Source organism: Myotis yumanensis, unplaced genomic scaffold (genome assembly GCF_028538775.1).
Source record: "Myotis yumanensis isolate MYYU_CA2020_CCGP unplaced genomic scaffold, mMyoYum1.0.hap1 SCAF_9, whole genome shotgun sequence".
Classification (NCBI taxonomy): domain Eukaryota; kingdom Metazoa; phylum Chordata; class Mammalia; order Chiroptera; family Vespertilionidae; genus Myotis; species Myotis yumanensis.
Window position 1 is genome coordinate 66,083,540 of NW_027223760.1, and position 15,075 is coordinate 66,098,614.

The window sequence follows — 15,075 nt, forward strand, 5'->3', positions numbered from 1 at the left end:
ATGCAACTATGAGAATAGGAAGAGAGCAAGAGGTCAGAACAGAGGCATTCCCCCACTTCCACAGGCCCCTTCACAGAGCAGACCAGCTGCCTGCGGTCACTTCCATGACAGCCCCCCTGGGCTGCACGTGGGTGACAGGGACAGCTCTCCTTTGCTATAAGGAGCACAGCACCCGGGCAGGAAGGCAGGGCTGGCCGTGGTGGACCAGCTTTGTGTCCTCTTGAGCCTACAGGCTTTCCGAACCTTGGGCTGTGTGCTTGGTGTCTGTGGTCCACAGACACACACCCCCCCCCGCCCCCCCCCCCCCCCTGCATACACACACACACACACACCTTGTCCCAGCTGACTCATACCTGGATCAGTGTTGACAACAGTTTTGCTCTGAATGAGCTTGGAAGGGGAGAAGCCGATCTCCACCAGCCAGGGCCTGAGGTCCACGTAAGCATCTTCGAGTCGCTGGAGCACGAGGAGGAGGAACTCGGACACCTCCTCGCCCTTGCTCTGTACCAGGTCCAGAATCTTGCGCACCTGGTGGCGGCACAAGCATGAGGGCGTGAGCGTGGCCCTAGGGGTGTGCACCCATCGGAAAGGCCCACAGCTCTTACTACAGCCCCATCCAGCCAGCCAGAGGAAATGCTATGTGTTGAAGGCCTAGAATCTGTGGACTGGGCCACCTTAGCTGGAAATAAAGCCATGCAGCTCTACCAGGAGGCTCCGTGGGAATTAAGGTTAGACTCACAGCTAGAGCTGTGCCCACCTCTGCAATGTGCTCTGTGTCTCCTTTTCTCTCTTAAACTAACACCACTGCTCTCTAGGAATGCATCTCAGGGGAGAAAGTCACCCCTTCAGCATATGAGGTAGGCACCGGGCCACTCCGCAAGGGGACAGTAGACTCCTATGTAAGTTATACCGTTAGAAAGGCTTTTTATATTATTAAAAACTAGAGGCCCGGTGCATGAAAATTCATGCACTGGAGGGGGGTCCCTCAGCCCAGCCTGCCCCCTCTCACAGTCCAGGAGCCCTCAGGGGCGGGAGGCGACCCAGTGATCAGGGGAAGGCGACGCCCCCATCACACCTCTGCTGCTGCCACTGCCAGCAGTGTAAGCCTTGGCTGGCCCTGGTCACCTGTGCCTCGGGCGGCCCTGGGTGGCTGGGGGGCTGAGGGGACCGGGGGACTCTGGAGGCAGGCATGCAGAGTGGCTGAGGGAACTGGGCACCACCATCTTGTGGCTGTGGGCGCTGCCATCTTTGAGGGCGTGGCAGTCAATTAGCATATTCCCTCCTTATTGGCTGATCTCTGCAACAGCATGAGGGTAAGTTAGCATATTCCCTCTTCATTAGATAGGATGAAGGGGGTAAATTACAACAGTGAGCTACTGTGCTTTCCCAGAAACCCTTCAGGTCTCTTCTGAGTCCAGCAGGCTCATGTGGCAAACAGGTCTGTCACTCCTCTAAGCAGGGAGGAGTGTGGGGTCTTGCCTGTTTTATTTTTCAGGTGACACAAGGCTGAAGTGAAACGAAGGGCTGTTCAGACTTCCCACAGTGGAGTGGGGAGGATTCTTTACTGTGGACCCGGCTTTGAATGCAGTCATTCCCAGACCAGAGGGCCACGCTGAGTCTCAGCAGCTCGCAGCTCGCCGCGTTTAAAGGCCCTGATCAGGGGTGGGGAATGTCCGCCCACAGGCCGTATGAGGCCCATGGAATCATTTGGTCTGGCCCTGCCCAGGCAGTAGGGGCGAGTTCATTAAATGTTTGACCAAATAGAGCAGGCTGATTTATAAGTTGATAATTCTGTATTATCAGCCAGCAAATGATGACATAACTATCTAAGTGGCCCCTGGCAGAAATAGGTTCCCCGCCCTGCAACGTCCAGCTGGTGCTCTATGCTTGTTTTCTTTCTCCCTTCTACTCAAAGTGAAGTTAAGAATGGGCTGGTGGGGGGCCAATGCGCACGGCCAGGAGAGGGATGGGCGGCTGCACTTGATATGAACACAGAGATACAACACATAGTTGTGTAACAAGCCCATCAGGCAAGGCTTATGTTCTAGAAATGGCTGCGATGGGAAATTCTGCCCAACGTACTTGGCATCCTGCCAAGACACCCCCCCCAACCCCCCATCCCCGGCACCTTGTCGGGCTGCGTGGGGCAGGCGCCCACGATCTCCGCGTCTTCAGCCGAGAAGTACTCATTCTCCAGCAGGTTGTCCACCAGACACTGCGTGCTGCGGATGTGAGTGACCAGCAGTTCACGGTTGGTTTTCAACAACTTAATGTGGGAGTGAAGAGGCTCCGACGGGGCTGTGTCCATCTCACCGCGGTCCCGCTTCTCCATGGTTAAAGCAGCAAGTGGCTCCGGGTCCCAGGTTCATCCTGGCTGCACGTGTCTTCCCGGCGAAGGACAATCGGGACCCAGGGCCCCTGCCTCTCAGTGCGGCCCCTGAAGAGACGACCGCAATCACCAAGAAGGCCTGGGCCAAACGGTCCCTCCCTCTTCTGGTCCCAGGCTATATCTACCCAGAGCAGGCGGGAGTCATGCTCACACAGTGACCTGAGGCCACAGAAGAAAAAATCCTCACTGAAATGCGTCTACTGGGGGTGCCATTGCTAAGGTGGGTGATCAGAGGTAAACACACCCTTTTGTTGGCTTGTCTTAGCAAAACTTTTAAATGATTATTTTTATTTTAAAGTGTGCCTCAATCCTAGACGAGAATAGAGATGAAAAAGTATATTATTTTCCATAAAAAGGTGAACTGGGACTGGGAGCCTCTTCAATACCATAAACAGTCTGTTCACACATATTTTGTATGTTACATGTATTACATACCGTGTTCTTACAAAGTAAGTGAGAGAAAAGAAAATACTGTTAAGAAAATCATAAGGAAGAGAAAATACACTTACAGTATTTACTGAAAAAAAATCTGCCTATAAGTGGACCGGCGCAGCTCAAGCCCATGTTGTTCAAGGGCCCTTGGTACCTGTGTTTTCTGTACCTTTCCCATCATCACGTGTTTCTTGGAACCACCGAGACCCTCTTCTGTGCTGCAGAAGCTGGTTTCTGACAGATGCTCTGCTCACCTGGTTTTCAGTTTATCAGGAAGAGTGAGACCCACCCACCAGCCCTTGCTCTGTGAAAGCCCCGCACCTTGGAAATCCCATGCGCCAAACGGAGGATCACATGATGCTCAATGGTAGCACCTTCCTTGGCCAGGCCCTGCCTGCCTGAGCCACCAAGGCAAACCTGAGAGCCTTCGCCAGCTGCCAATCACATGACAAGATGCTGTCACCAAGGGGACCGAGGCAGGCGGGCCTGGGTGCGGGGAAGCCTCCAGGAGGTGGCGGGCCCTGCCACCCTCTCCTGAGGGCTGTGTTGCTAGGGGACCCCAGCAGGGCACAGAGTGATCAGAGCTCACACCGAGTAAGCGAGCTGCTGGGCCCAGCACGGGTCTAATGCTCTCCTCCCGCTGGGAGAGGCAGGATAAGACTGGTCTCTACATCGGCCCGGCTCATCAGCCAGTTAACCATCCTCCCCGTGCCTCAGTTTCCTCACAATGAGAATCCCTACCTCCAAGGGTTTCTGTAAGGACTAAGTTAATATTCACCAGGTGCCTAGATCAGGGCTGGCCTACAGCAAATACTCAGTAACTATCACCTCATTTAATCTTCAATCGCTCCGTCCTTAGGATAGCCGTAGGTGGTCACTGGTCCTGTTGGTTTACAAACCAGGAAACTGAGGCACGCAGAGGTTAAGGAGCTCCCTCCCTGCACTCACAGGGTTTACAGTCCGGCAGGGCAGACAGTGTGGTGAGCATAGGGGATGGATGAGAAATGGACAGAGAGGGCCAGGGCATCCATAGCTCTACCTCGGGCTGCCTTGTCCCCCTGGAGCCCTCTGTAGTGGAAGGGAGACGTGGGTAGAGCCCCTGTCTTTTAGGGAACTTGAACTTGAGACATCCAGAGAGTCCCAATAGCCCCTAACACACGAATGGTGGGTCAAGGCCGCCCACTGCTGAGGGACATAGTCTCCAGGTCACCCAGACCTGCCAACCCTTCTCCCGGATGTCAAGGGTGGTTTCCGACTCTCCTCACAGCCTCCTCAAACCCTTTGCCATGAAGAAGACAATGACACCATGTGTGTTGCCAGGAACCACTTGGATATTCAAGGACGAAGTGGTGATGGGAACAGCACAGCCTCCCCGCTCGCCAGCTGCCCCCCGGCAATCGAACAGGAAGCTAGCCGTGGGCACACGCCACGCAGCATGGACAGAGCTGCACACAGGACACGTCGCACCGTGGGTCACCTCGAGTGGGTCCTGCTTTCCCTGCTGCACAGCCCACCCCAACATCAGCTCACTTATGCTCCCAGCCTCCAGAAACCCAACAAACTCGAGCCACCATTCTTCAGGGAACCCTGTCTCTCCTGGTTGTCTTTTGTGGGATTTCCTTTTTTTAATCTATTCCTTTTCCTTGTTTTGTTTTCCATCTCTTCACCTGGAGCACAAGTCCAGGCCCGTATGCCTCTGCCATACCAGAAAACGAAGAGCGCCCTCGGGAGAAAAGTTAGCAGATGGATGAGGCTACAATTATTATTTGAAGCTTTTAAGCTCCATTAACACTCATTTTCTTGAAGTATCTGAAAGCACTTAATTCCTCAGAATTTCCAAGCAGATTCGAAGTCTCTCTCAATCTCTCCTCTCCTTTTTGCTCTGCCTCCCCGCTCTCTCCCTCCATCTCTCTGTCTCCTTTTCTCTCTCTCTTCTTAACGTACAGGATAGCCTGCACTCCGGACACAGACGCTGTCACCCTGACTACAAAGAAAGGCACGCAGACAGAGCCGACGGGAGTCCTGGGCCAGACGCTGACGGAACACAGACAGCCTTTCCCAGCTGCTGGGCCTTCTGGGAAGCCACGTGCCTGGCTCATTTCTCAGAGCCAAGCATGTCTTTCTGGTCAATAAACTCTGCTGAGTGCATGCAGAGCCAGCCCCGCCCTAGACTGCTGAAACCATGGACTTCTGGAATAGAACAGAGTGCTGTCCAACACCCCCATTTTAGAGACGAGGAAACTGAGGCCTGGGAAGGGCCGAGGCCTGTCTGGATCAACTAGAACTGGAGCCCAGGTCTCAAGTGCTTCTTCTGCTTCCCTCTGGTTAGAGGAGCTCCCTCAGCAGCTGAGGGTGTCATACCCCCCCTCCCTCACCCCCAGCAGAGACGCCAATGGGAAGGGGCCACGGACAGGGACTCTACCTCAACCTGTGCCTCCCTCAGCCTCTCTCTCCCGCTGGAAACTCCCAGGACACTTTATCCCCCCACCTTCTCAGAGGATGTGGTACTTTCTTTCCTAAATTCCCCCTTCTCATCGATGGGTGGTGGCAGTGAGAACAAAGACACTAGGACCAAGAGACCCGGTTCCAATCACCTGCTGTGTGATTTGCACAAATGACAGCACCCTCCTGGGCTTCAGTGCTCTTACCCACAAAATGCAGAGAATAACAGCGCCTACCTCGTGGGACCCCGTGGGGATTCATGAGTGAATACACACACGGCCCTCAGAACAGCGCAGTCACATTGCATGCACTTAGCACGAGCGAGGAGCAGGTGGTCTAGGCCAGGATGTCCGTCTGCTTCATTGTTGAGGCCCAGCATTTGACTATGAGGGACAGTGTCCAGCTGGCTAGTCACTGTATCTCCAGCAGAGATGCTGAGGAAGCCAGATAAAAAAGGGTCAACTGAATGAACCTGGCACAGGGCACTGCCACAGCAGGTGCCTCGTCGGTGCATGCCAAGGAATCTGTACATTTCCAGAGCTCGTGGGCTCTCAGGGAGGGTCACGTGCCGAGTTTACTCCTGGATAATTTCCGATGTGCAGGCCCCAGTCATTTTACTGCTCTAAGTTTAACAAGTTTGCCCAGAGCCCAGCTCTCAACTTCAGAGCACCGTCCTGGCACGGGACCCCCTCCTGCTCTGGGACAGTGGCTCACACAGTGCCTTCTGGGGCTGCTATGTCCTTGTTGGCTGCCATTTTCCTGGGGTTGTCAGGTTTTGAAAACCAAAGCTCCAAAAACACCCTGCTTGGTACTCATCTCTGAGGGGCCCGAGAATGCAGACACCTTAATGAAGACAGACGGCCGTGCCTGGAACCAGACCCGGTCTGGAGCTCTGTAAGTGGATGTAAGTGATTCTGCAGAGGAAAGGGCTACACGGCCACAGGTCCGGAAGCCAGGGGACATCCGGAGATGGCATTAAGGACCGACACAGAGGGTGTCTGGGGTTTCTCAAGTGAAAGGTACTCCGCAAGAACAACATACATTAGTCACCTCAGAGGCCGGCGGTGAACTTGGCCTTGAGTACATAAACACTCTGCTGATTGCTGGCTGAGACACTGAGCCCGAAACTGATTCTCCCCACTTGAGTGTGTGTCCGCACTCAGCAACGGTCAGGGACACAGAGGACCCCGCAGCTTGGCCGGAGGGTACCTGCGACGTGTCGGGGCAGCTCCAAGGGGCACTGAGAGGTTGGGAAGATGTCAAGTTCTCCCGAGGTGGCACACCCTGGGCCTGGACCGCCCCGTGGGGTGCTGTGGTAGGAGCAGGCCGCCCAGCCAGCCGAGACACACCTGACCTGCCGCTGCCTCTCACTCTGTGACCTCACGACAACCTCCCAGGAGCGAGGGGAAACGGGGTGCGTGGGCCCCTCCACACCAGCAGGTACGCACTGTGGGTTCTCAGCCCCTCACCATTTGGAGGCTTTTTCTGTGCCCCGAAAGCCCCAATTAAAGAATTTTTCCCTCTAAACCCTGTACCTTTCAAGTGTATGCAAGTTCCCCGGTGAGCACTGGGGTGTAAGGAAGAGGGTGATGAACAAGGAACTTTTTAAAAGGTGGTGAGTGTGCGTGGAAAAGTCCCCTGCACCTCTGATGGGATGGTGTTTAAGTGCTGTCATGCCCATCTGAGGCCCGTCCCGGGAACTGCCAACCCTGGCTTCTGTCTTCCCAAATACCCTACACACCTTTCTGGGGGGAGGTATGTTTTATTTCAGATGACATTTATCTGAAAATAAACATCATAATCCACTTTCATAACATCAGTTGATGCCAGTATCAGGTTCCCCCACCCTACCCCACCCAGCGGCTATTAGCTCACCCAGCGTAAACAACGGCTGAGGTTAAAAGTTGCAAATCTGGGTGGATTCATAAGCAGGAAGTTCTTCGGAAGTGGGGCTCTGTGTCCAGAAACACAGCTCTACAAAGAGCATCAACAAGCACGCCTGCCAGTCAGTGACAGGAGCTGAGCATAGAGGCTGGGGGACTCCCTGAGCACGGGTTCAGTGCCTAGCAAATGGGGGCCTGTTTCAAATCTTCGGTGCAGCACTTGCTGTCCAGTGACTTGGGGCTAGTTAGTTAGCCTCATTGTGCCTCAGTTGTCCCATCTGTAAAATGGGGGAAATGATAGCTACTGCACAGGATTGTTGGAAAGATTAAATGAGCAAAAAAAAAAAAAAAAAAGCCCCAAACCTAAAGCCTTTGGAGCAATGCTGTACACCAGGGGTCCTCAAACTTTTTAAACAGGGGGCCAGTTCACTGTCCCTCAGACTGTTGGAGGGCTGGACTATAGTTTAAAAAAAAAACTATGAACAAATTCCTATGCACACAGCACATATCTTATTTTGAAGTAAAAAAACAAAACGGGAACAAATACAATATTTGTACTTGCATGTGGCCCGCGGGCCATAGTTTGAGGACTCCTGCTGTACACAGTAAGTCGTGTAAGTGTTGGCCATTATTATCCAGGGTCTACCAGGTCAGCTGCATCATCATTTACTTCCTTTCAAGCCTCACACCAACCTTCCAGATGGGTTGAGTTAGCCCCATTTTACAGATAGAAACTGGGGCTCATGAGGATTAAGTACCTTATTTAAAAGCAACATAACCAGGAGGTGACAAGACGAGCCCTTGAACCCAAGGAGTCATCATAACCATTATTAACATAATAATGGCCATTTACTGAAAGCCAGTTGGTGTGCTAAACACTTTACACCGATTATTTCATTAAATACTCAAAACTGCTCTAAGGAAAGAATTAGTGTAACTATTTTACAAAGGAGGACGTGGGGTTGGAACAGTGAAATATGTTGGCTGAAGTCACACCGTAATTTAGGGAATAAAGCAGGGGCTTGGTCCCAGTTCTGACACCGAAACCCATGGTTTCTTCCACGAAAGGCCTGCCTGTCTGGTATTTTGTTATAGATCTTTTATCTCCACTTGAAATCATCAATGTGCCTGAGTTCACATGACATGTAAGACCCTGGCCTTGTTCAATAAAGTCCAGGAACGGCCCTCTCCATCCGGGGACCCATCTATTGTCCTGGATTGTAAGGAGTCAAGCTCTCCCCCCATAAAAGCCTAGTTTTCTATCCATTTCCTTCTAGAAAGTTTGGGTTGAGGATCTGAGATAGCAATTGGGAAGTGGGTTAAAACAAATCACAGTGATCTGAGATAGCAATTGGGAAGTGGGTTAAAACAAATCACAGTAAGTTCTGAGTCACTAGACTTTTATCTTTTGGGAATTAGAACAACCCAAATATTTTCTCAAGTAAATCATCATCTGCTCACAGATCTTCTTCTTCCATGGAAGGATTTCCCTCAGCAATATGTGACTGCCCTACCCAGTTACACGTGGCTCTGAAGACACCTACCAGTCACTACATCTTTACCGCCCCAACCTCTATGGTGGTGCGAACACATGGACGGGCCAGGGATATCCGCATCCCGAAACAAAGGTATCACAGTGGCAACTTCATGTTTTATCAAAACATGAACCAATCAAAACCTGGTGCTAACCGGGTGCTCCCTTTGCAATTATGCGGGCCTTCATGCTGACCTACTTATTAGCTCTTTAAACTACAGTTTTCTATAACTTACTAGAAGCCCAGTGCACAAATTCGTGCACCAGTGTGGTCCTTCAGCCTGGCCTGCAGGATGGGGCCGAAACCAGCTCTCTGACATCCCCCTAGGGGTCCTAGATTGCAAGAGGGTGCAGGCCAGGCCAAGGGACCCCACCGATGCACGATTGGGGCCGGGACATGGGAGGTTGGCCAGCCGGGGAGAGATCACAGGAGGGCTCCAGGGTGTGTCCGGCCCATCTAGCTCAGTTCCGATTGGCTGTACCCCAGCCGCAAGCTAACCTACCGGTTGGAGTGTCTGCCCCCTGGTGGTCAGTGCATGTCACAGCAACTGGTTGACCGGTCAACTGTCTTCCCCCTAGTGGTCAGTACAAGTCATAGCGAGCGGTTGAGCGCCTTAGCACATCATTAGCATATTATGCTTTGATTGGCTGAACAGCCGACCAGTTGACCGGACACTTAGCATATTAGGCTTTTATTATATAGGATAGGAACATTACTATTTAGGAAAACAAATTCCAAAGAGCCAGTCTACTCAGTTTACTAGAGATACCCTACTGGTTTTAATGACGTGTAACACAAAACAGCCTTGCTGACACTAAAGCAGCACATTTCTTGCTAGGGCACTCTGCCCCATCAGAGGGCCAGGCCACCCTCAGAGTGACAGCATCCCCTGCCCGGCTGGCTCCCTGGCTCCAGAGGCTGGAAAGATGGCAAAAGGGAGGGGTGGCAGCAAGTGTGCCTTGGCTGACTCTGCTCTGTAATCTCGGCCCACAGTCTGGTCTGGGACAGTCCTGGGTAAAACACAAGACTAAGAATTCAAGCCAGGAAGTCTTGCTTCCTAGCAATGGAGGAAAACCATCAATTAATGGAAATGCCAGTGACTACTCACTTCTCAGTACAAGAGTCAAGTTTGGGAAAAACACTTGCCCTCAGCGAGCATTTGATGTGCCAAAGAGTTTTCCTCCAAACCAGTTCAGACTCTGTGTGTGGATGAAAGGAGGCCCTTGGTGTGAGGCACAACTGACTTTGCCCAGAAGATAAAGGAAAACAGGACTTCCAGAAACCTGCAAAATACTTATAGCTTCTGCACGACAAAAGTTAGTACAGGTAAAAATTTTAGTTTTTCTAATTTCATCTTGCCTAAAATCCCCCCAAAAAGAAGAATCATAAGGAAACTGGTAACTTAAACCTCTAATCCCAGGCTTATGTCTTAGATTTTGAAGAAATATTGAACTCATTTATTTGGATAAAAAGAGGAAATTGATATTCTTCAATTAAATATCGTGATTGCACATATACTGTAAAAACACTAGACCTTACACTTATATTATGTCACTGTATTTCTAATGACCTAACAGGGCTGCTGTTACTATCCAAGTGATAATCAATGGCAGATGGAGTGAATACCAGGGTGAAATACTCAGCTGGAATGCCGTCATTGACAATTGTCGGATGTGGGTCCCCTCCTCCCCAAATTCCTGACTGTTTTTGGTCTTCCAAGAATTCATTGTTCCTAGGCCCAGAGTCAGGAGCAAAACAACAACAGCCTGGATGTGGTCTAAGGACACTGCCAGCAAATCTGAGACCCCGCAGACAGCTCATGTGACATTTGATACACATTTTCTCATTTAACTATGTAAGCGCTGGGACAGGTACAATGTTAACCCTCGCTGTTCAGGTAAGAAAACAGGGGCTCCGAGAGTCAGAAAACTTGCCCATGGTCACATGCCACATGTGACAGATTCTGAATTTGGGCTCAAATTTGATGCGCTCCAAAGCTTAAACGTATTTCTCCTTTCCGCAAAAATAAAACCTACTTCACAGACCCTTTGGAAGTCCACGCTTCTCCTAGGTCTCAGGTGTTGTTTGTTTTCAATCCACCTTTCTTATCTGCCCCGCATGTTCGGTAGAAGCCTGTCTCTTGTCCAGAGGCCCTGCTTGGTGGGATCACAGCTATCTGCCCCAGGGTGAGGCGGGTCCATCCTGTGCGCTCCTAAAATTCATGGTAGATCATGGTTCCCTGGACATGGTAAATCTTAGGTGTACTTTTAGCCGGACGGACCTGTGGCAAGCTTCATCCTTAAAGCAGGAAACCTAGAAGTTGTCAGGCCACGGGTTTACTGGTTTCCCCAGCTGAATGTGAAATGCCAACAACTGAGGCATTTCCCAGAAGGCAGAGCAAGTGGGCAACGTAACCGCATTCCTCCTGTTTTTCACAATGTGCGCAAAGCCTGAATAGTTGGAGCTCTTTGGAACACACCCCTTCTTTTCCGCGCAGGAAGCCGGAGGGAAGCCCTGCCTGGCTGCACGTTGGAATCACCCGGAGAGTTTCAACGACGCCGAGGCTGGGGTGCGGCCTGAGCATCTGGATTTTCAAAGCGCCCAGGAGATTCTAAGGTGCAGGCAGAGCTGAGCAGCCCCGGCCAGACCACTGTGGGACAAACCACTCCGCTGAGGCTCCAGTTCATGCCTCCGGACTTTCCCCGCGTTCCTCACTCCCGGTTTCTCCGCCCTGTGCCCTGGGAGCTCTCCCGGAGCCGCTCTGCGTTCCGCCCGCACGCGGGACCCCGCCGCCCCACGCTCAGGACCCCGGAGACGTCTGCCCGCGAACTCCCGCCCCGGCGCTGGGACTTACGTGGCCGCCAGGTTTGCAGAGAGGGGGCGCGGGGCCGGGCGCGGAGGACCGGGCGAGGACTGCAACGGAGGGGAACAGGGCGGGAGCTGACGCCCGGCCGCCCAGACCGGGAAGTGGGGGGGGGCAGCGGCAGCCGCGCCCCCTGGCTGCGGCGCGAGGGGCCGGGCGGGGCGGGGGCGGGCCTGGCGGGGCTGCGGGGCGGGGGCGCAGGAAAGCGGGCAGCGGAGCGCGGCGCAGAAGGTGGCCTCGGGCAGCCCCTGGGGCGCTCCCTGCGGAGCCCGAGCAGTCAGGGGACAGGGGGACTGTCGCTCCAGCTGGGCCAAGGCCGCCGCGAGCCCAGGGCCGTCACCCTAAAAGTGCCAACCCAGCAGCTGCAACTAGAGGCAACGCCTGGGCACGACAGTGAAACTTTTTTTTTCCCAATTGAATTTAGTGGGGTGACATTGGTGAATAAAACCACACAGGTTTCAAGTGTACACCTCTACGAGTGTTCACCTGCGCACTGCATCGTGTGCTCACCACCCACAGTCAAGCCCTTTCCTCCACCGGTTACCCCCCTACGCCCTCTTCCACCTGCCTCCAGACGGCGAAACTTGTTAAAATGTGACACATGCTCTCTGGTGAATCTGAGCTCAAAGTAAGCAAACTTTTAAAAGACAGAGCACACACTTGGAGTTACACTTTTTAAAATCTAAGCTTTTCTTCCTGTCCTTAAATCGGCTCGTGGTGGTGTACATTTTATATTCTGTACGTTATGCTGTAATGACTTGTAAAGGAATCCTTAACATAATAAATTTCCCCATAAAAATATTGTAAACCTTTGAAATGGGGAAAGTCTACATTAGGCATAGGGATGCTGTAAAAAATTGTCACTTATTCACACAAAAATGCATTCAATCATGGGACCACGCATGCACATGAATACTGGCATTCCTATCAAAGGCTGCCTTCTGGGAAAGAATGTTCGTAACTCAGAAGTGAAACTTGGCAAAAGTAAAATTGATAGGATACATTGTGCAAACTTCTAAGCACTAAAAAGATGCTAAAGATACTAATTCCTTCAGTTTACCCTTGTTTGAACCTCTAAGATTCTGCATTTTATTTTCCAGGTCTTTTTAACTCTCATTTTCTTCCCATATCCTGTTTTATTGCATTCTGAGTAAATTCTTCCAGTTCTGTTTTTCCATTCATTAATTATTTTGTGACCATTTGCATCTGCTGTTTAACCTGTCTGGGATAGGCAGACGAGTCCCTCCACCTCCTCCATGAGGTCCACCTCCTATACCTGGAACCTGTGAATGTGGCAATGGAGAAGGTAGCAGGTGGGAATCGGCTGACTTTGAGATGGGAACATGATCACGGATTGTTTGTATGTGGGCCGAATGTAATCACAAAACTCTTATACGGGGAAGAGGGAGACAGAAGAACCAGAGATGGCAGCCTGAGCAGGATGTGGCCTGATGTTGCTGGCTTTGATGGAGGAGGAACGGGGCCATGAGCCAAGGAATGAGTGTGGCTTCTGGAAGCTAGAAATGTAGAGGAAACAGATTCTCCCACAGAGCCTCCAGAAGGAGCGCGGTCCTGCTGGCACTTTGATTTTAGCCCTAGGGAGACCCTTTTAGACTTCTGACCTCCAGAACTGGAAGATAATAAATTTGTTTTGTCTTAAGTTACTAAATTTGTGGCAACTTGTTACAGCAGCAATAGGAAATCAATATACATTCGAGTATTTAATTTCAACAATAATATATTTGTTTTCTAAGAGTCTTTTTGTTCTATTTCTAGTTTTCTTGGTCATTTTAAAGTCTCCTGTTCTTTGCTGGTTCCATCATTTAAAAAAAATGCATATGTAGTTAATTTTTTTTTTCATTAAACTTTGAGATAATTATAAATTCGCATGCAGCTTTCAGAAATAATGCAGAGAGATCCATGCACCCTTACTGGTAACATCTTGCAATATCACATCCCGGATGTTAGGCGCTGACAGTTAGGATACAGAATATTTGCATCACTACAAAGATCCCTCATGTTCTCCTTTCATACCACACCACACCCTCTTTAACCACTGGCAACCACTAATCTGTTCTCCATTTCTATAACTTGTCATTTCAAGAAAGTTATGTAAATGGAAGCATACAGTATGTAACATTTGGGGATTGTTTTTTATTCACTCAGCATAATTCTCTGGAGATTCATCCAGGTCATTGCATGGATCAATAGTCCTTCCCTTTTTATTGATGAGTAAGTAGCATTTCACAGTATTACCACACAGATCGCTTAACTGTTCACATGTTGAAGGACATCTGGGTTATTTCCAGTTTGGGGCTATTATGAATAAAGCTGCTATGGACATTCATGTACAGGTTTTTATGTGAACGTAAGTTTTCATTTCTCTAGGAATGAAAATACCCAGGAGTCCAACTGGGTAGTTGCATGTTTAGTTTCTTAAACTGTCAAACTATTTTCCAGAGTAGCTGTATCATTTTATATTCCCACCTACAAACATATAAGTGATCAATAGTTGGATGGATAAATTGTAGTATACTCATACAATGAATACAACCATAAAAAAGAATGAAGTGTTGCCTGGCCAGCGTGGCTCAGTGGAGGCTTCAGTTCGATTCCTGGTCAGGGCACGTGCCTGGATTGCAGACTCGATCCCCAGTGTGGGGCGTGCAGGAGGCAGCCGATCAATGATTCTCTCTCATCATTGATGTTTCTCTCTCTCCCTCTCCCTCTCTGAAATCAATAAAAATATACTTAAAAAAAAGAATGAAGTGATTTATGCTAAATGTTGGTGAACCTCAAGGACATTAAGTGAAAGAAGCCAGACACCAAAATGTCACATATTGAATGATTCCTTTTATATGAAATAGCCATTGATGTTTGTATGTTTATCTTGTATGCTGTGTGTGACCTTGCTGAACTCATTTATTGGTTCTAAGAGATACTTTTGGTAGATTCTTAGGTATTTCCTACATAGACAATCATGTCATCTATAAATAGGGACTGTTTCATTTACTGCTTTCCAACCTGTATGCCTTTCATTTTCTTTTCTTGCCTTATTGCACTCGTTAGAACTTCCAGCACTATGTTGAAGAAGTCATTATGGGGAAGAGGGGTGGGAGGTGGGACTCATTACTGCTGGTGGCTTTTCTGACACCACCCTGGTAGTGGTGGCCAGGGACTGGTGAGGGTACCTTGATACAGCCTGGTGAGGGTAGAATTCTAGGTTCCCTCTTGACCTTTGCTGGCTAGAGGTCAGGGGGTCCACAATTTTTCTGGGGTTTGATTGGAGTAAAGCATTTATTCTCTAAAAGTTTTGTCTTGCTAGATTGTTTCCTATTCATTTTGCTAGACACAGCAGGTTTTATTATTACTGTTGTCATTTTTTGTTTGTGCTCATTGGTGCTTCTGGGTTACTGGCTTCTTCGGCTACAAGTCTCAGTGAGATGTGTAAAGCAAAAGAAAACCCAGGGAATTCAGCATCATGTCATGCCTTGGGTCCTGAGGTCCCTGGCTAGTCTGCCTTCTCTCCAG

The 15,075-nt window shown here is 50.2% G+C and overlaps 1 protein-coding gene across 2 annotated transcripts in view; it reads right to left on the reverse strand.

Annotated features, from left to right (window-relative positions):
- The window catches only part of NOD1 (nucleotide binding oligomerization domain containing 1), a 31,004-nt gene extending 19,390 nt beyond the window's left edge, over positions 1 to 11,614 (reverse strand). For both annotated transcript variants that reach the window (XM_070424512.1, XM_070424513.1), the window contains exons 1-3: positions 11,536 to 11,614; positions 2,129 to 2,437; positions 354 to 528 (exon numbers count right to left, since the gene is read on the reverse strand). In XM_070424512.1, coding sequence (XP_070280613.1) covers positions 354 to 528; positions 2,129 to 2,332 — 379 coding nt within the window. In that variant the 5' untranslated portion in view covers positions 2,333 to 2,437; positions 11,536 to 11,614. The remainder of the gene's footprint in view (positions 1 to 353; positions 529 to 2,128; positions 2,438 to 11,535) is intronic.
- Between the last annotated feature and the right edge of the window lie 3,461 nt (positions 11,615 to 15,075).